Source organism: Sinohyriopsis cumingii, chromosome 8, assembly GCF_028554795.1.
Source record: "Sinohyriopsis cumingii isolate HCF-2022 chromosome 8, ASM2855479v2, whole genome shotgun sequence".
NCBI lineage: Eukaryota > Metazoa > Mollusca > Bivalvia > Unionida > Unionidae > Sinohyriopsis > Sinohyriopsis cumingii.
Genome location: NC_142968.1, coordinates 15,584,929 through 15,606,190, shown reverse-complemented (window position 1 = coordinate 15,606,190; position 21,262 = coordinate 15,584,929). Strand labels below are relative to the sequence as shown.

At 34.4% G+C, this 21,262-nt stretch overlaps 1 protein-coding gene across 9 annotated transcripts in view; it reads right to left on the bottom strand.

Annotated features, from left to right (window-relative positions):
• Positions 1 to 21,262, bottom strand: part of LOC149793030 (uncharacterized) — a 200,174-nt gene that overhangs the window by 66,851 nt on the left and 112,061 nt on the right. Inside the window, exon 8 of one of the 9 annotated variants that reach the window (XM_089966921.1) lies at positions 570 to 2,249. The exons of 7 other annotated variants lie outside the window; for them this stretch is intronic. In XM_089966921.1, coding sequence (XP_089823047.1) covers positions 2,173 to 2,249 — 77 coding nt within the window. In that variant the 3' untranslated portion in view covers positions 570 to 2,172. Of the gene's footprint in view, positions 1 to 569; positions 2,250 to 13,437; positions 16,359 to 21,262 lie in introns of those variants that run through there. One more of the 9 variants, XM_089966919.1, reaches the window with a different exon arrangement.

The window sequence follows — 21,262 nt, the reverse complement described above, 5'->3', positions numbered from 1 at the left end:
TGAAAGTATGAGGGTTGCGAACATTGAACACAATAATCGGATAAGGGGCTCAATTAATATAAACTTCAAAGTGTCGTAAAACCGAAATTAAAGCAAAGCACTCCTTCTCAATAATTTCTCTTGTGCTTATTTTATTTTTTATTTAAAAAAAAAAACAACCATGATTCGCGCCATTTATATATTTTTGAATCTACCCGCCACCATCCCCGACAGTACTTGAACCAACTGACATTTAACCGAGTGGTTGTAATATGGAGGTGAAAGAACTGGTACACTCATAAGTATGGCATTAAATTTATTTAACGCCCCCTGATATTTAAAGACTAATGAAACTGGTCTTCGAGCAAAATTTCCGATAATATCCAGCCATACCCATAAGCTACTTATGCTGATAGGCACAAGGAATTCACAGATAGCTTTAACCTTTGCTTCAACAGGCTGAACATGTCCATGTCGGACATAATGTCCTAACATTTTCACTTAAATTGTCAAATTTGACTCACTCAATCGAGTATATGCTCTTAAAATAAATAACAAAATAAATGAAAACAACAAGCTTTGTAAACTTTAAAAAATAATTTATTTCCCTAGAATACAAAGTGAAAAATGATAAAGATAATAACAAATAAAAGGTTGTTTACCAAACCTGTCCCTGATTTTGAAGGTTGGCAACTAGTTACAACTTTTCAATTCTAGACTGTTAAATCTAGTAAACAAGGTTAAATTACAATAGCATGTAAGGAAATATAAAATAATCGAACAAACAAACAATGAAATTAAATATACATAACCCTTTCCCCCATAAAAGAAAAAGAAAGATTTATATAGGTCAATTATACATATGGTTTATAAAAAATAACATAAAAAGGAATCTTATGAATGGTACAAAGTATACATGAAATTATATATTTCTATACACGGAAAGTGCATCTGCTATTAAGTTGACTTTTCCCTTCATGTGCCTGATGTCAATATTATATTCCTGTAAAAACAAACTCTATCTTAACAATCTCTGAATTTTGTTCTTCGCCTTGCCTATAAAAGTAAGGGGGTTGTGATCACTAAACACAAAAATCAGAGAAGGAGCTAAACTAATGTAAACTTCAATGTGTTGTAATGTGTTGTAATGCCCATATCAAAGCCAAACATTCCTTATGGATTGTAGAATAATTTCTCTGGTGCTTATTTAATTTCTTAGAAAAATAGCACACTGAATGATCAAAACCATTTTATCTTCTTGAATCAATACTGCTCCAACCCCAACATCACTTGCATCAACAGACAGTATAAATGATTGACTGAAATCTGGATCTGTAAGATCTGATACACTCTTAAGTATGGCCCTTAACTTGTCAAAAGCCTCCTGACATTTATCAGTCCAAGGAAACTGGGTTTTCTTGCTCAATAAATTTGTCGGGGGTGCAGCAATTATAGAAAAATTGGAACAAACTTTACGATATTATCCAGCCATATCCAAAAATCGCATCAGTTGCTTTTTGCTGATAGGCACAGGGAATTGAGAGGTAGCCTTGACCTTAGCATCTATATGTTTAACTTGTCCATGTCCCACGATATGTCCTAGGAATGTTTCACAAGCATGGTAAAACTCACTTTTGGATAAATTAATTGTCAAACTTGTATCAGTGAGTCTGTCAAAGAATTTCCGAATAATCACTAAATTTTCTTTCCAGGTATCATTGTAGATGATGACATCATCGATGTAGATGATGACATCATCGATGTAAGCATTACAATTATCTAGATCAGACGTAATCATGTTCATTAATGGTTGAAAAGTACTTGGCAAACCCTTCATCCCAAAAGGAATCACATTATAGTGATAAAGTTCATCTGGAGTCACGAATGCCGAAATTTCCTTTCCTCTTTGCGTCAGTGGAATTTGACAAAATCTTTCAGAAGGTCGAATTTCGTGACGTACTTTGCACTTCCTATTTTATCACTGCAGTATGGATTCTTGGTAGTGGAAATGGATCTGTTTTAGTCACAATGTTCACCTTTTCTATAATTAGTGCACGTGCGGAAATTATTATATGGTTTCGGAACAAGTATACATGGTGATCTCCAGTCACGTTTACTTGGTTCTATCCAATCAATCTCCAGCAAATAATGAATTTCTTTTTTCAAGTATTCCTCTTTGAGAGGGTTCATCGTTTATGGGTGTTGTTTCACAGATATGGAATTCACAATTTCAACGTCATGGTAAATTTCGTCCGTTCTTGTAGGAACATCTGGAAATAAACGCTCATATTCAAGTAAAAACGTTTTAAGTTCATTCCTTTCTTGCTGTTGCAAATATGAAAGTTTCTGGTCCAGATTATTCATAACTTCTGAATGTCGAAGATTTGTTACTCCAAAATCAATGGAGTCCGATTACATTCCTTTGCTTAAATCCTCATTGAGTGGGACAGGTACAACTAAATTAATTGCATGATTAACCTGGCTATGTCTCTCAATATACTGGTATTCCTTTATTTATTTACATCCCAGGAGTACTATTATTATAATTTATCTCATTCATATTCTTAACTTTGAAATTGCCGTAATAACTAATATGAAGACATTTTGAAGAATGAGCAAGAGAGACAGAACTCTACTACCAGACTCAAAAGCTCTCTCTATTGTAGTTCTGTCAAAACATAATTTCACTTTTGACTTGAATTGCTGAATGACAAATTCAAACATAACTAGCTGGAAAGTTCCAGATATAAAATTTGACCCTTAATCGGATTGGACAGATTTGGGAAGGCCAAATTGAGTAAAACAATTCTCAAAGCTTTCACTATTATTTTAGGTTTAATATTCACCAAAGGAATTGCCTCTGGGAATCTTGTTCACGCACATATTATGGTCAACATGTATTGGTTACCTGACTTGGTCTTAGGTAAGGGACCGACACAGTTTACCATTGTTCTGCGCAATGGTTCGTGAAATGCAGGAATAGCTTGCATATAAGCCTTGGATATCTTCTGATTTGATTTTCCTACCATATGACAAGTTCGACAAGATCTGCAGTATTTACAAACATCACTTTTAATTTCTGGCCAATAGAGGTGATTCAGGATCTCGTGATAAGTCTCATTAATTCCTAAATTGTCAGTCAAAGGAGTTTCATGAGCCAGACTAAGAATTTCACGCCAATATGATTTTGGAACCAGAATTAGATAGTTCACTGACCACTAATCACCAGCTGGTACCTCGATAGGTCTCCATTTTATCATACGAATCCCATTTATATTGAAATAACAAACAGGTACTTATGTGGCTTCAGTTTCACTAATGACCCTTTGAAACAAACAGGAGATCTCAGGAACTTTTTCCTGCTCGACGAAACGTGATTGTCGTTTGTCACCCTGATTAGAAGAAAGAGAATAAGTAGGTAAAAGAGGATCACTGTGATCAATACCTTTTGATTGATCCAAACAAGGAGTGAAAGTGACCTCATCAAAAGCCTGACCAATACATGTATCAGCTAAAGGAATACTTTCTTGATAAACATCATTCTTAAGAGCTTTTTGCCATAGCTCTAGTAACTGCACACGCTGGGTATAAATCAGGGATTTTGTTTGCAAATGGACCAACTTTCTGATCCAAACAAGGCTTGTCAGTTACACGCGGATTAACCACAACCTTGTTTCCAGCTAGGTCGTTGCCTAGTAATAAATGAGCGCCCTACACGAGTAAAGAAGACACTGTTCCGACTATCAGGAATCCTGAGACTAAGTCTAATGAAAAATTTACACAATGGAGAGAAACATTAACAAATCCATACTCTACTCCCTGAATAAAAACACTCTCAATAGAAGAAGGCTTCTGAGACAAAGGCAAAGTACCTGATAATAATGACTCTGAGAAGCTCCCTTGTCCCTTAAAATTTTAATAGGAATGGGATTGGTCGAATCACCCATGAGTGATATAGAACCCTTTGACATGAATGGTTCATAACTCTCCATTCTCCATAATAAATCAGACTGGGGTTTATTTAGACCCAACAAATGCATTGCTTTCAATACATGACCGTGACATTGACCTCTAAAAAATAAGAGCATTTGGAATAGGTCTGTCTTGATTATGTTGCTTATTTTTTAATTTGTAGCAATCAGAAATAATGTTTTCCTTTCTTCTTACAATAGGTACACGTAGGAATAGATAAGCATTTCTGATCATTCTTAGCAGAAATTTCAACTTCAGATTGCAATTTAGAAAGGCTTGTATTAGGCTGAAATACTTTTCTACCAAATGACTGCTGAGTGGAAGACTTGCTTACTAAAGAAACTTTATAAGCTAAGGAATATTCGTCAGCAGCACGAGCAGTATTTTCCAAGGTTTCGATCTTATGCTCATCAATATAAGTTTTAATGTCAATATGGACACATCTCTTGAACTCTTCTAGCTATATGAGTTTTCTTAGATTTTCATATTCTTGGCTAAGCACCACCTATCAAATAACTGTTCTTAGTCTCTTGCAAATTCGACATGAGTTTGTACAGCTTCTTTTATATAGTTCCTGGATTTTTGTCGATAAGCCTCAGGGACTAATTTATAACTCTTTAAGAAGCATTTCTTAACCAGATCATAGTCAGCATTCTGTTGTATTGACAGGGATGTATAGATGTCATGGGCTTTACCAAAAATTGCACTCTGTAATAATAAAGTCCGATGCTCCCTCGGCCATTTCAAATTTCCAGCAATTTTTCCAAACATGAGGAAACTATTTGCTTACTTCTTTTTCTCTAAAAGGGGACACTAACCTAATATTCTTATTAGCATCAAAACTTGAATTTGTATTTAAAGTGGGAATGTGTTTTTCATTTGCAAGCTCTAATTCTCTTATTCTACATTTTGAAATTCTTTTTCTTCCTTCTCTCTTTGCATTTGCATCTCACTCTCTCTCCTCTTTCTCCTATTGTAATTGAATCTATTTCTCTCTCTCATCCTTCTCCAACTGCAACTGCATTTGTTTCTCTTCTTTCCGTAACTGCATTTGTTCTTTCTGTAACTGAATTTGTTTCTCTCTCTCTCTCTCTCCTCTTTCTCCAGTAACATTTGATCTTTCTGTAACTGGATTTGTTCGTCATCTTTCTCCAATTGCAACTGCATTTCTTTTCTTCTTTATCTTTCTGAAGTTCCAGCTTTCTTAACTCTAATTCTATCTTGTATTTTAATTTTAATTCCTTTACATCTATGTCAGAGTCTGATACAGACTTACAGATCGAAACCAAAGCAATTTTATCCAAAACATTCTTTTCCACAAGACACTGGACCAAACTATTTTTTATTTCTTGCTTCGTCAAAGAAGCTTTTGCCTAAGAAAGATCATAATATATGGCAAGTTGAATCAATGTATATTTTTTCAAACAGGCTAACAGCTCCTGGGTAGGATTTGAAAGAAAGATCTCCACTTTTGATGACATTGTAAAAAAAACCTGTTGATTTCAGAAAAGATTTCAAACATGTGAAATAATACATGGGATTTAAAATTCCGAAATTATGGGAATTTAAATTTCAAAAACACAGTTTTCAGAAAAAGTTTAGCAAAATTCGTATCCCAATGAAGAGCGCCCCAGTTTTCTGTTACGAGTCTTTGCTCATAAACTAAGTAACAGAAAAGAGTGAAGACCACAAGCTTTGTAAAATTTAACAAATAATTTGTTTCCTTAGAATACAAAGTAAAAAATGAGAGAAAAAACTTACGGTAGTGCGAATTAAATCCTATCAAAGTGAATCACAGTTCAAATCCAGATGAAAATTCAAGATGGAAGGCGATGACGTCTGTAATAACCTACGAAGTGCAGATGTGTCAAGTCTCTTGTTGAATCACAGAAAATATTACTCCAGTTTTGAATTCCTTATACATTGCAGTAAATCTCTTTGTCCACGAATTATCAGAGCACTTTTGTATTTCCAGAGATAACAGCCACTTGAATTCAGTAATTTGAAGAAACTAAAATTCAGCCCAAACTGGTCATAACATAATACAACTTAACATGTCAGATGTTAAAGGACGACTGATAGAATTCTTATCAAAACATCAGTTATACGACTAAAAGGACGCAAAACAGATTCCCGGAAGGGGTCAAAAGTACATCCTTCTGGAAACAATGGAAGTTTGTTTACCAATTGACACATGCTTAATGACACGTAGTCCAGGTATGACCTTGACTCAACTCAAATTTCTTACTCTAAAAGAGATAATTAAAAAGAATCAAAATAAAAGTTGCTTACCAAAACTGTCTCTGATTTTGAAGGTCAACAACTAGTTACAATGCTTCAATTCTGGGCAATGTCAAATCCAGTAAACAAGGTTACATTACAATAGCATGCAAAGGAATAAAAACATTAAATTTAACAAACAAACAATTACATCAAATATACATAACAAGCCCCAAAGCGTAAAAAACTTTATAAAGGATTTTACTATAGTTGTATTCTTAATATTCGGTAAAGGAATTGCCTGTGTAAATCTTGTCTACGCAAAACATTATATCAATAAGCATTGGATACCTGACTTGGTTTGAAATAAGGGACGAGCACAGTCCATGATTATTCAGCTAAATGGTTCATCAAATGCAGAAATAGGTTGTAAACTAGCTTTAGTTATCTTTTGGTTGGGTCTTCCAACAATGTGTAAAGTGTGACAAGATCTGTACTATTTATAAACATAGCTTTATTTCTTAGCCACAAAAATGATGTAATATCTCGTGATAGGTTGCACTCACTCATAAACTACATGCAAAGGGGATTTCATGGGCTATATAGAGAATTTTCTGTCTATCGACGTAGGAAACAAATTTCACAGCACCGAGCACTCGTCACTAGCACATAAGGACTCCATTTTTTCAAAAATAGCAAGCTGGTACCTCTGTTGCTTCAGCTCTGCTAATAGCCCTCTGAAACAAACAGGAGATGGCAGGATCGTTTCCCTGTTCGACGATAAGTGATTGTCGTTTGTTACCCTGATTACAAATATTAGAATGATTGATTAAAACAGGATACAAATGATCATGAGCAAATGAAACCTCATCTAAAGCGTGGCCAAGAAATGTATGAGATACTGGAATAGTTTCCTGATCAACTTCATTCTCAAGAGCTGTTGTGGCGATAGCTCTGGTAACTGCACAATTAGGGTATAAATCAGGGATTTCATTTTCAATATGATCTGCTTTTCGATCCAGACAAGGCAAAGTGGATTAAGCATAAGTTTATCTCCAGTTAAGTTTCTGACAAGTAATAAATTAACACAATCGATGAGCAGAGAATTTACAGTGGAGATAGTCACTGGTCAATAAACTAAGTCTGATGTTACATTAACATTATGGAGTGGAATTTGAATAAAGCCACTTTCTACTCCCTGAACAAAAACACTTACAGAAGAAGGAGACCTCTCAGAAAAAGGCAAAGTACCCGATAATAAAGGACGCTGAGAAGCTCCCTGTCCCTCTATTTTTTAACAGGATAGGGTTGGCCGAATTACCAGTAAGTGATATCCAACCTTTCGACTTGAATAGCTCATAATTCACCATAAACAATGAATGGGGTTTGTTTGACCCAACATCAGCATAGTTTCCAATACACAACCATGACCTATGAAAAACAAGATCATCTGGAGCAGCTGGTTTTATTCTGCTGCTTATATTTAATTTATAGCATCTCAGAAATAACGTGCCCTATTTTCTTGCAATAAGTTCACATAGGAAGAGATAAAGACTTCTGACCAGTCATATCAGACGTTTGATTCTTACAAGTTGTGCCAGATTGAAATTTGTAAGTACTCGTTTGAGACTGGATCGTTTTCTTACGAACCATCTGCAGAGAGGAAAAGTTACTGACAAATGAATTTGTATGAGTCAAGGAACAAGCGTCAGCTGTACGAGCAGCTTTTTCTAAAGTGTATACCTGGTGGTCATCGAGGTACCTCTGGACGTAACTATGGAAGCAGTTCTTAAACTTTCAATTACATGAGTTATCTAACTTTGTCACAATCGTTATCAATCCTTTTTAGATGTACATCACCTGTCAAATAGATTTTATTTTCCTCGCAAACTCGACTTGAGCTTGGTTATTTTCTTTTCTTTCTCTTATTTTCTTCTTTTTTATTTCTTTTTTTTTTTTTGCAATGCCTACATCTCTGTCGATATGCCTAATGAACCAAATCATAACCCTCCAAGATACATTCCTCAGCCAATTCATAATCAGCACTAGCTTCTACTAACAGTGAGGCATAAAACGTCAAGAGCTTTGCCACTAAGTACACTCTGTAATCATACAGTCCAGTGCTCTCTTGACCGTTTGATAGTCTAGCCTATATTTCAAAACGAGAAAAATGTTGATCAACGTCTTTTTCGTGAAAAGAGGGTGCAAATATAACACATTTGTAACATTAAAAACTAAACTTTCATGAGGGGAAGGTATTTTGCTTGCCAGTTCTAACTCTTTCACTTCAATTGCATTTCCATCTTCCTCCTTATATACGCATTCCCGTTTTCGTCCTCCCTTTTGCATTTGCAATTAAATCTGCATCTCTGTTTCTTAGTTTTCATTTGCATGTGTCCCTCTCTTTCTTCTTTCTGCATTTGATGATCAAGTATTCATAAACCCTCTTTCCGTCTGGTGTTCAAATTTTATTCATTTAATTTATTTTCAGAGCTAGATAGACATTTACTGAATAATCCTAAAGCATTTGCAAAAAAACATTCATGTTCGCCTACAACCTGACCAAACTATTTTAAGCTACTGTTTGAACAAAGACCATTCTAAAGAAAGAGATTAACGGCTGGCAAGCTCCAGCAGCTCATATTACCCTAAACACACAAACCTTCCTGGATCGGATTGGAAACAAAACTTTCCACCCTAGATGACGTTGCGAACGTTTGTAGGTTTTACTATATAACATCAAAAACAAATTCAGAAAAGAAATTTTAATTTATCTGAAATTTTCTGAAATTCGTATCCCGGATGAGTCCCCAAACTTCTGTTAAGACTCTATAGTAATTAACTATAGAAAGAAAAAACAACATCAAGTTTTGTAAAGCTTAAGAAATAATTTAATTTTCAATGTTATAAATGAAAATTAACGAGGAACGTACAGTATTATGAATTGAATCCAAAATAATCCTGTAAAAAGAAATATAAATGTAAAATAGAATGAAATGTTCCATATATACTCATCAGCCAACAGTCCTGATGTGTTAGAATGGCGTTGTCCAGAACGACTTTGAATAATTCATAAAAGTTCCAAAATAATAATAAACTAAAACAAGAACTTTCAATTTTCACTGAATAATCCAAACCAAATATGTTTGCTCCCATAAAATACCTAAACCAAACAAAAAATACGTCTGAAGACTGAATATTACGGAAAGAGCATAAAAAATAAGAATGACTAAAATTGTCAAGCTACACATACTTATATACTAACAAAAGGGGGTGAAAACGCACTTTGCTGCTACTACCTACTAGACAAATCGCAATATACTTTCAACTGAGTTTCTTCAAGCGTACAGCCATTACAAAAAGAAGTGAACATCTAAGTTAGTGCTAAATAGTGCTATATACATTTTAACACGTTTATTTTGCTGTCAGTCAAGTTAATCATTATATTGATGATTGGCAGATATACAATTATAAACGGTACATAACCCATGACAACGTTTGTTCATAAACGCGTTCAGTTACGCATTCGTCATACAAACAAATGCATATACATACACTTATATATATATATATATATATATATATATATATATATATATATATATATATATATATATATATATATATATATATATATATATATATATATATATATATATATATATATATAATTTTATTATATGCTATTTAATGTAACATTGTCTGTAGGACATAACCTTGTCCAAAGTCTTTTTTTATTTTCTACTTCACCTGAATTATATGTTTTATTCTGTAAACAACTAATACATAGCTAAAATAATCTCAATGTGTACTGGTTTAATATCAGGATCATTATTAATAGAAGTAAACATATTTATTTGGGCCTCAATCATGGTTATTGGAATTCCCGTTCAATTTACCCGGTGTACCTAGCACATTCTAGGTTATATAATACAGCTTAAGTATTATACTTTCTAATTACAGCAAACATATTATTTTCCAATAGGTAAGGGTTTTTTGTTAAGAAAATGTTAATCGTGACCTGCGGCCAAGTGGAAGACTATATAATCTTGTTACTAGAAAGATTATTCATTCGTGTTTAAAGATCTAGCAGAATCAATTTTGTATTATTGTTGTGTCCAGAAGTTCATTTGTGTTGGAATTTGATTCTTTAAATTACTTAAACTAGTGAATATTTCTCTGGGAATTCAGAGTGCTCATAAAAAATAAAAGTCCAGGGCAGATACATTCACTGGGATTTATAGTGAAATCAAACCTGGAATTGTATTACTGTTTCAACAAAAGACTGTTGGTACAACAACATGATACAGGCCACCACATGCACAGCAACACCTTCAGCGTTGGACTTACTTTGCCTTTCCACTAAAGTTTATTCAGAAACTTTTTTAAATTACGATTTGTGTCTGTAATTCTGTGATTATTTTGGGATTTGATACGCAATATCGTATTTTTTTAAGTTTCATTTTCACTTCGTATTCAAAGGAAATAAATTATTTGTTGAATTTTACAAAGCTTGTTGCTTTTCACTCTTTTCTGTTACTTATTTCTAGAGCATAAACTCGTAACAGACATGCATATATACCTACATGTATACCTATCTACCTACCTACCTACATACATGCATGCATGCATACATACATACATACATACATACATACATACATACATACATACATACATACATACTTGCACGCATAACATACATACATCCTGCCAGTAGCTTCTCGTGGGTCGGTGGTTCTTTCCTGGGTTTTCCAGGGTTCTTCCTCCACCAGTTATACTGGCCGCCATATATGGCCTATCTTGTGCCGAAAAATGGCCTTAAACCCTAGAACAACAACAACAACATACATACATACATACATACATACATACATACATACATACATACATACATACATACATACATACATACATACATTATACAGATATATCCATGGCATGCCTAACTAAGTAAGCAGATATGGTCATCTCTAAATGATCGCTAAATGACACTCTAAAGCAAAAAACAAACAAAATAAAGATTTCATTAAAATCATTTATCTCTAGGTTACATTAAATCATAGATTTAGATTTTACACCTGGATAAATCTCCTAGGATTAAAGGACATTATTTTATGAAAAGTATCAAACTGTATTGCGAATAATAATTAAATAATAAAATGAATAATAATAACGATTCTGATATTAAAGATGTTTTTAGATTATATAGAACGGCACTTTGAAATAATGTTTTCTTAAATTTCTGCTGAACTTGAAATTATGTTCTGCATGTTTAGTATATCCTGAACATTCGCCCTTTGTATACTATTCCCATGCCGATTTTACCGTAGGCAACAATTGCTTTTTCTGCCCAAACGACAGTATTTTCCCTCCAATATATTTGCTTGAGAAATTCGGTAAATATGGTAAAATTACATTACAATTTTCACCAGGACTAGACATGTGTCCAATTTAAGACCGTTAGACGATGTATTTATATATATGATGACGTAATTTAATCTATAACTTATCTGAGTAAATCAAAACATAAAATGCGGCGTCAAACAAAGTACACCTGAGTATAATCAACGACTGCACAACTCACATTTTCGTAGATCTTAGTAGTCTCCAGTAACCACTGTATACATTAATTACCACGCAGAAAATAAATTCAGACTAAAGTTATCGAGGATATGCTTGCCCCATTGTAACTAACTTCATGTGTTTCGTTTATTTCGTTTTAAATCTGCACATTATAGAAAACAGCTCTAAATAAACACGTATTCCTGCTTCCAACAGTACAGGCCATAAAGGGTATGATGTACATAGTATGGAAAGACTTTGAAGTCCGTAGAAAACTTCAAGTACGTTTCAACTATTTAAGTAAAGCATATGTTCACAGTGAACTTCGATGTTTTGTGTGGAACACAAAACCATGAATACATTTATCACGTTTCATGATTCTGACATAAACCCAGTAAGTGAACCTTATATCCCAAATTTCAAGAACTCGTTGAAGAATTAAATATAAGTTACAGAAACCTCTTCTGCAATTAAGGCGTAGAACTTCTCACGCAGTACATGTTTGTGTAAATCCTTTGCTAAACGCAGAAACCTATGACAGTTCATTGTGAAATGCAGGTCATAGTGGCATTCTTTCATTGAAAGGATGTGATAATAAACGAGATTACACATAACTATCTAGTTTCATAATTCTAGTATCACCAGAGCTTAAATAACAGACTTTAAACGCAAACTTTAAGCAAAGGCATGAAGACGAGAAATATGGAATATGATAACCTACCGATTTGATGAGAATGTAGTTCTCGTCATAGTGTACCCCCTTGTTATGTTTAGCAGTTTTAGGCATAACAATATTTATAAAAGATGGCAAAAAGAACATGAGCTAAACATAAAAATAATGTAATCAAAGTCAGGAAAATGTGAAATGTAAGTCACAGTGACCTTCTTTTGTTGTAATGGAGGAGTGTTACTAAGAAAGACACAATAATCTAGACTGACGATTCTAGAATGAACAGAACTTGAAAAATAAACTTGAAACACCACATTTAGGCAACGCGATTGTGTCACAGTTAACAACGATGGAGAAGAGGGTGTAATACTTGTCATTCCGTCGCCAAGTTTCCTGGGTATGACAGCATGTATACGAGTGCAACAAAAACCTATATAGTCATGAGCTAAACATGAAAAGGTACCCAAAACCAGTCAAATGTGAAATATAGGTCGGAGTGACCCTCTTTTAATGTAAGGATGTAGTAATAATCAAGCAATTAACTAATTTGATAATTCTAGCACGAACAGGGCTTGATCGTAGTCTCTTGAAGTGCATGATACCCTACTGGCTGCAAAGAACTGACAGGAATCATAAGTTAAGACCATTTCTTGTTTCAACTGCTGAGTGTTGAAACCATCTTTCATATTCTAGAACGATGAGATTTTCAAATAGTCACTCTGTCGGCCATACTGGATTTAAGATCGGCACCGTTTTCGTTTAGAATCAACGAGACATCGTTAGAAGACTTCTGGTGAAAACTGCATGTCAACACGAATTTCCATCTATTCAGGAGGATTAGCGCTCAGAAGATTTTCAAGATGGCCATTGTGGCAGCCAAGTTTGACCTCAGACTGGCACCATTTCCGTTCAGAACCAACTAAATAATTTAACAATACTGTACACTTGTACAGTACAAACCGGTCGAAGATCCAAGAAGTACATTTATAAACAGTATGCAACAATAATATACAATAATAACTTGTCTAGGATCCAAGTAAAAGTATATTTATAAATAACAAAACAATACTGTACAGTAAGGACCTGTCTAGAATCAAAGAAGTGCATTTATAAATAATATGAAACAATAATGTACTGTAAAAACCTGTCTAGGATCCAAGTAGAAGTATATTAATAAACAGTATGAAACAATATCAACTCTAAGGTGCATATACAGCCACAAGTGTAGTTGACAAATCTCAAAACACCTACACAGAATGTTTGAATGCAACATGCAAAGTTGTTGTTACACAAGGTTCTCAGATAAAGTTTCAAGCAAGCTTTAAGAAACTACAAGACGCAGGTAAATGTCATTGATATGCGATGTGAGATACATTTGCATCATTCGAAAGAACCCTCCTGATATTACAATTCAGTAGTTTGGAATCAAATTTAAGATTTATCCTGGGCAATATTTAAAGTCTGCTAAATACAAAACGTTACATCGACTGATAGATACCATCCACCCATCCAAAACTACTCTCATAGCTTGTGGAAAATATAACATGTCAAGTTGTAATTTAAACTAACGAAAAACTTCATTTACTTCCTCTATCAGGTAAAACTATCTCAATAAATGCTGCAAAAGGTGTATAATAGGTGAAATAACATTGGAGTGAATGTCGATAAAGTTTATAACTTAGATTGGGATACGTTAAAAGTAAAGGTTTCATAATTGGACCTTTTGAGCAAGCCTCCTGCATAAATTTGATTTGCCAATCTCGAGTTTTACACACATGGGGTGATTTCAAATTGTAAACGTCTCGTCACATTAACTGTTTACAGTAATCAATAGGAGAACGTTAAATCAACAGAAATATCATACAATTAAATGGCATTAATCAGCTTGAGTCATGACATTGTTACGGTCATTTTGCAAACAAAACCTTTCAGTCATTCAATACTGTAATCTATCTTCCATTAAAATCGAATAAGATTGTGTTTCACTATACAATGGATTGGTTCATTTTCTCAAAGACTGGCATTTTGACCACGCAGTATCAGCTCTGGGCTGGTTATTGTACCAGCTCCATAACTCTGCCAGGAATCGGTATGCACTTTCCTTGCAGTATCGATCACAGACATCTTCAAATAGATCCATATAGTGTTGAAACTCCCTTGGTCGCTCAATAGCACAGAAAGCATCATATAATCGCATGTAAATCTCATATAGCTTGCAATTTATCAGCTCATCCACTGTCTCATATATGACAAAATGTCTCGGATAGGGAGTTTTATCAACTACGGTCCCTTTCAAAGAATCATCAAAGGCATATTTCTTGGTGGACTCTACATAATACTTCCTTATGAATGTACATATGGCAACGATATTGTCTTTGTGACAGCACATCCTCTCTAAGCAGAATGAAAAACAATCCACAAAAAACAATACATTCGCTCCCTGAGTATATTCAAGCGGAACTCTGACAGAACGTATGTTTAACGTCGTTAAAGGTCCAAGTATTTCTGAGAGTGAAACTGTCTCTGTGGTACAGCATACAGCATCTAAAAGCGACATGCCATGAAATGTGTCAAAATAGAACGCAAGGCACCACTTTAATATAGAGTGAATATCGGTAAGCGTGAATAGGAAGAAGTCTGGAAAGGTAATATCTGGTTCAATTCTTGTAAGAAGAACAAAACCACTCATACAGTAATCCGCTGCATGTGGATAATCCCCCAATTCAGCCAGCGTTCTAACAGCTTCTAATTTTGAAGGAAGAAAAACATTTCTGTACGATCTACCTATATCTCCATCAAGTGCAAACAATCTCAGATCTTCGAACATGACCTCTATCCAGCTCTTGGGGCCTTCAGAAGAAATACCTAATATGTCTAGAGAGAAGTATGCAGAAATGAGAGGGGAAGCTCGCATGGATTGAATCTTCTTTTTGAGATGTAATACACAATCTTCAGGTAGTTGATCAAATATGTTGACGCTGCTCATAAAGTAATGTGATATCATTTTCTGTTCTATCTTCAACAAGAAATCTGCGATCATACGAAGGATGCAGGTGCCAATCTTATCCTTCCACGATGCTGGTGGGATGAATTCACAGGCATAGAAAAATTCACTTCTTGTTACTTCAGTCAGTTTGCTCTGATAGTGACACGGTATATCACCAAAAAACAATTTCCAGATTCTGTACCCCATCTGCTGATCTAAAGACACTGCCTGGCGCAAAAGTATTCTCTCCGACAAGCCAAAATCAATCTTCCAATCCAGTCTTGAAGTATGTGAGTCTTTAGGTATGATTCTGCAGCCGTTTTGAACAATGAGCCGTCTGACTTTTTGTGAAGGCCAGTTATAAGGCCTCGTTCTTACAATCCATTCGTTGGCTTCTTCAGGCCAACGCGCTCGGAAAGCTATGCATGTATTCTTAACAATGGAGACTTGCGTATCTTCTCTGTTATGCAAGCTACCTTTGCTCTGCACAAACTTCAGGTGTGGAAGGTACATTTTTCTACCTCTCTCATCCGTTTCACATGGCCATATATTTGTCATAACAGGAACTAGTTTAACAAAACCAGGCACACAATGACTTTGTGTCCATTATTAGATCAACTTCCTTACGTTCTCTTTCAAAATCGTTCCGTACGACAGTATCTGTTGGTGTATAAAATACAGTAATACAAGGTTTAGCCTTTGTAGGGTTATTTGACACGAGAGCGTTTGCTACTCGAGAGCATGGTGGCATTTGCAATGCATATGGCTCTAGCAATTCTGCTTCGAAACCAACAACTTCAACGACGGACCCTTCCATCACAGTTGCAGTGAGTGCCATTCGTTTGACCGTGGGTGATGCAATAATACAATATGCAATCTTCTCCAGCAGATAACTAAAATGCGGGAAAGAAGTGGCACTAAACGGATCCAGGATATCCTCAGCAAAACGAATTTCACTTGTTGCCTCTGCAAAAAAACGTGTCTCCTGCAATCATCCTTAATGCTTACAAATCTACATATAAATTAAAATAGCGATAGCAAGGAAGAGTACAATTTCAAAGAAAATGAATCTATCTGGACTATTACATAAATATCTCTGAAAAAACTAAAATCAAAATAGAACAAAATATATCTACTATAACTCGAAAAAATAGATTTGTATATGAATTCGATTTCTGAATGACGCATAATAAATTAGAAACTCGGAACTATTATTTCGAAATGAGCATTCCTAAGTTAAACCTGTTTAATACCGCTTTTAGTGTTGAAGTTCTGAATTTTGTTAAGTATATCCCAAATTCTGTATTTTAAATTCCGGATTCTGAATTCCAAGCTCAGAGCGTAAGCAGAAGCATGGATTTTTTTGGGAAAGTTTTTTATTTTTATAGTTTTTCGCTGCTTCCGCTGCTTTTACTTTAAGCATATAAGCCTGACTGGACAACAACAACAACAACCATAATAATAATAATAATAATAATAATAATAATAATAATAATAATAATAATGATAATAATAATAATAATGAGAAGAAGAATAGTCATAGTAACAGTAGCAATAAAGTTTCGCTTGGATGATAAAGTCGCAGCCAATAAATTGATATACTATTTTTAAATCCATGTATCAGTAAACGGGAGAGAATTCAACATTATATATACTGACAAACTCCAAAGCAAACGTCTAGGAAAACTATATAGAAATGATTTCTTTCTAATTAGGTTTATATGTTTAAGATTCGCTCCTAAAATCACATAGATTTATGTATCTCATATGCTTTTTGTTTTATGAGAGTTTGTCTCCGACTAAGAAAATATGTGAGAACCCACAAGTTCTTAGACTTAAGAACAATCTGCCTCTGTATCTGAGATCATTTGATACTAACAGAAATATATTGATATAAAAACTATACATTTAATAATGTACAAAAAAGACTGTTTAAGGTATCTAATTTTACAGATATCATGCCTAGTAACATCACTCATAAAATAATGCTATAACTTCATTCTGTTCTATCTCCAACATAAACAACCGCAACAAAAACAACTAATAATAATAATACTAATAAATATAATAACAACTGCGTACGTCTTCAGTTAAATAGTGGTTTAAATATTTGGTTATCTAATTAGCGCACGACAAAATATTCAAACATCTACATAACTTCAATATATCTAATCAGGGAATACATACACGAATGTCCAAAACTATATAAAAAAAATGCATTTACACACATATCCACGTGACTCCCTGATTACATCCTCAATAAGTGACAGACCAAACGAAATAACAGACCAAACGAAATAACAGACTAAAGGAAATAACAGACTAAAGGAAATAAAAGGAAATAACAGACGAAAAAGTATAAGCACGTGCGCATAACTAAATTCATCATTCAATTACGGAATGTATTCCAACAATTACGGTATGGATTCCAACAATTACAGAATGGATTCCAACAATTACGGAATGGACTCCAACAATTACAGTATGGATTCCAATAATTACGGAATGAATTCCAACAATTACGGAATGGATTCCAACAATTACTGTATGGATTCCAATAATTACGGAATGGATTCCTACAATTACGGAATGGATTCCGACAATTATGGTATGCATTCCAACAATTACGGATTGGATTCCGACAATTACGGTATGGATTCCAACAATTACGGAATGGATTCCAACGATTTCTGAGTTATGAACCAGATGCCACATCCCAACTCGTATCTGAACCCCCACCCAGGTGGTTCAAAATTATAGAACTGTTGTCCACACCTACAGACCACTTTCCATCATATCACAGTGTTTCAAGTCTCTATATTAAGCTATTAAGTAGGCCGTATAGAGCGATCACCAAGGCCTCTCCTAGTTCTTGTTCAAACAAAGTTTTTCTTTTATAAAATTAAAGTGTTGTTCGGCCTGGGCCTCCTTACAATGCCGGGGCCCCGGGGATATATCCCTGGATGCCGCCTCCCCCATCTTGTCGGCCATGAGCAGGCGTTTAGGCAAAACGCCTTAAATTAAAATAAATTAAACATCGTCTCCACTCTAAAGTGACTCCTTCCACCCACCAACCCCAAGGGATAGAGATCAAAATTATAAAACCGTTGTGCGCATCCACAGACGGAGAAAAAAAAACTGTATTCCGAGGTTTTAAATCTCTTGAACAATGACTGAGAAGTTTACTACATTGTAGATAGAGGCCATTACATAATAACGCTTTATGAAGCGTTTTTCTTTGTTTTTGAAATAACGGGGTGATAGGGATAAGAAATTGTCTAGAACAAATGTTACGTACGTTCAGAAATTGTCATGAAAAGTAATCTTTATTTTCGGTGATTTCAGTGGGTGAATTAAAAAACAAAATATTTCGCTAGTGAAGAACCTGCCTTACTGATGATTACATATTGTACATACTACTAATATTACCGCCACCATCATCTGTCATATACCACACAATGATATTACAATAAAATTGTGAATTTCGTCGACCTATGGATATTTTAACTGAACCCTTTCTTCAAATACCGTTTGTTATCTTCCATAAAATCTGCCAACTGTGAAGATTTGCAAGGCTTTTGCTTTTGGTAAAGTAAAATCGTCACTGAGAGAAATTCCTGAAAGGCAACATCCGTATTTGTAAATAATATCTCACCTGTCATCCATGTTATCTCAGCTGATTTACTCTACATGAAATAGCGGCGACCAACCACAACATTTCACAACTTATATCGAATATAACAAAGAGATTGTGTATTTAATTTCAAATATTTTTATATAGTGATAAACGTCCGTCTTAATTCAACAAACAAATGTTCTTAATCCTTGATTCAGATTACTCCAAGGAACAGCTCAAAGCGTCTTCTTGTGGTTTTCATATCTCAGCAGTTCGAGGTGCGTAAAAGAGATTGGTGGCCGTTAATATAGACGAAGTTTTGTTTGCTCTTTTCGTATGCATAGAAGGTGAACCTCAACCGCATGGACATACATCCTTTAAAACTCGTATTTTTACCATTTAAGGTTAGCACAGCACACTCATTCACTTGGCATGGAACAAAATCTCTAAAACAATTCATTTTTCCATCACGAAACTGACAAGTATAAAAACATGTTTCTAAAAATAAGTCATTCACATCACCTTAGCTATTTCTGTGAAACCGAAATACATCGGCGTAGTAATTGACAGAAAAATCACACATTGTGTTCACCATAAATTTCCTCGCAACATATTAAACCGCAATCTATTCGGACTACTTTAGCTATTTACACAATTAGAGTAACTGAGAATTGCAAATTTAAAAAATTAATGAATCGTTGCTTGAGCTTTTCTTTTCTGGCAAATCCTTGTTTCGTAAACAGACGAGGTGGTCCGAACAGCAGTTATCGGCATGCGTGATGTGTGATCGGTAAAACTGTAAGACTGACATAGAAGCTGCTAATATTAGAACATACGTAATGAATAAAGTACGAAACGTTATCACTGTGATTAAGTTCAATAATTCCTTCGTGTATGAGATCACTAAACCCATCAACCAGCGCAGCGAACGAATGAATTGTGTCATATAAGGTACACTTCAACATTAAATATAATCGCTATAATTTCATAGCGATATATGTAAATGCTATATCGGACCAGTGCATATCTTTTATTCGGTATGGTGGTAGCACATTTTAATCGGTAAGGTGGTAACGCATTTTAAAAATAATTACCTATATAGGTCGTCAAAATATGTGAAGAGAAATAGTTCACTGGACTTTCTTGCAACAACAAACATCGAAACGTTTGTCCAAAAAAAGACAATACACGATAGAGTTTATATCAATGAAAGCTTCTAATCCACCATCAACGTTACAAAAAGACAATACACGATAAGAGTTTATATCAGTGAAAGCTTCTAATCCCCCATCAACTTTACAAAAAGACGATAAACGATAAGAGTTTATATCAATGAAAGCTTCTAATCCCCCATCAACTTTACAAAAAGACAATAAACGATAAGAGTTTATATCAATGAAAGCTTCTAATCCCCCATCAACTTTACAAAAAAACAATACACGATAAAAGTTATATCAATGAAAGTTTCTAATTCCCCATCAACGCTTGTCAACAAAAAGACAATACACGATAAGAGTTTATATCAATGAAAGCTTCTAATCCATCATCAACGTTTGTCAACAAAAAGACAATACACGATAAGAGTGTATACCAATGAAAGCTTCTAATCCACCATCAATGTTACAAAAAGACAATACACGATAAGAGTTTATATCAATGAAACCTTCTAATCCACCATCAACGTTTCTCAACAAAAAGACAATACACGATAAGAGTTTATATCAATAAAACCTTCTAATCCTTCATCAACCTTTGTCAACAAAAAGACAATACATGATAAGAGTGTATATCAATGGAAGCTTCTAATCCACCGTCAACGTTTGTCAACAAAAAGATAATACACGATAAGAGTTTATATCAATGAAAGCTTCTAATCCACTATCAACGTTTGTCAACAAAAAGACAATACACGATAAGAGTTTATATCAATGAAACCTTCTAATCCCCCATCAAAGTTTGTCAACAAAAAGACAATACACGGTAAGAGTTTATATCAATGAAAGCTTCTAATTCACCATCAACGTTTGTCAACAAAAAGATAATACACGATAAGAGTTTATATCAATGAAAGTTTCTAATCCACCATCAACGTTACAAAAAGACAATACACGATAAGAGTTTATATCAATGAAAACTTCTAATCCACCATCAACGTTACAAAAAGACAATACACGATAAGAGTTTATATCAATGAAAACTTCTAATCCACCATCAACGTTACAAAAAGACAATACACGATAAGAGTTTATATCAA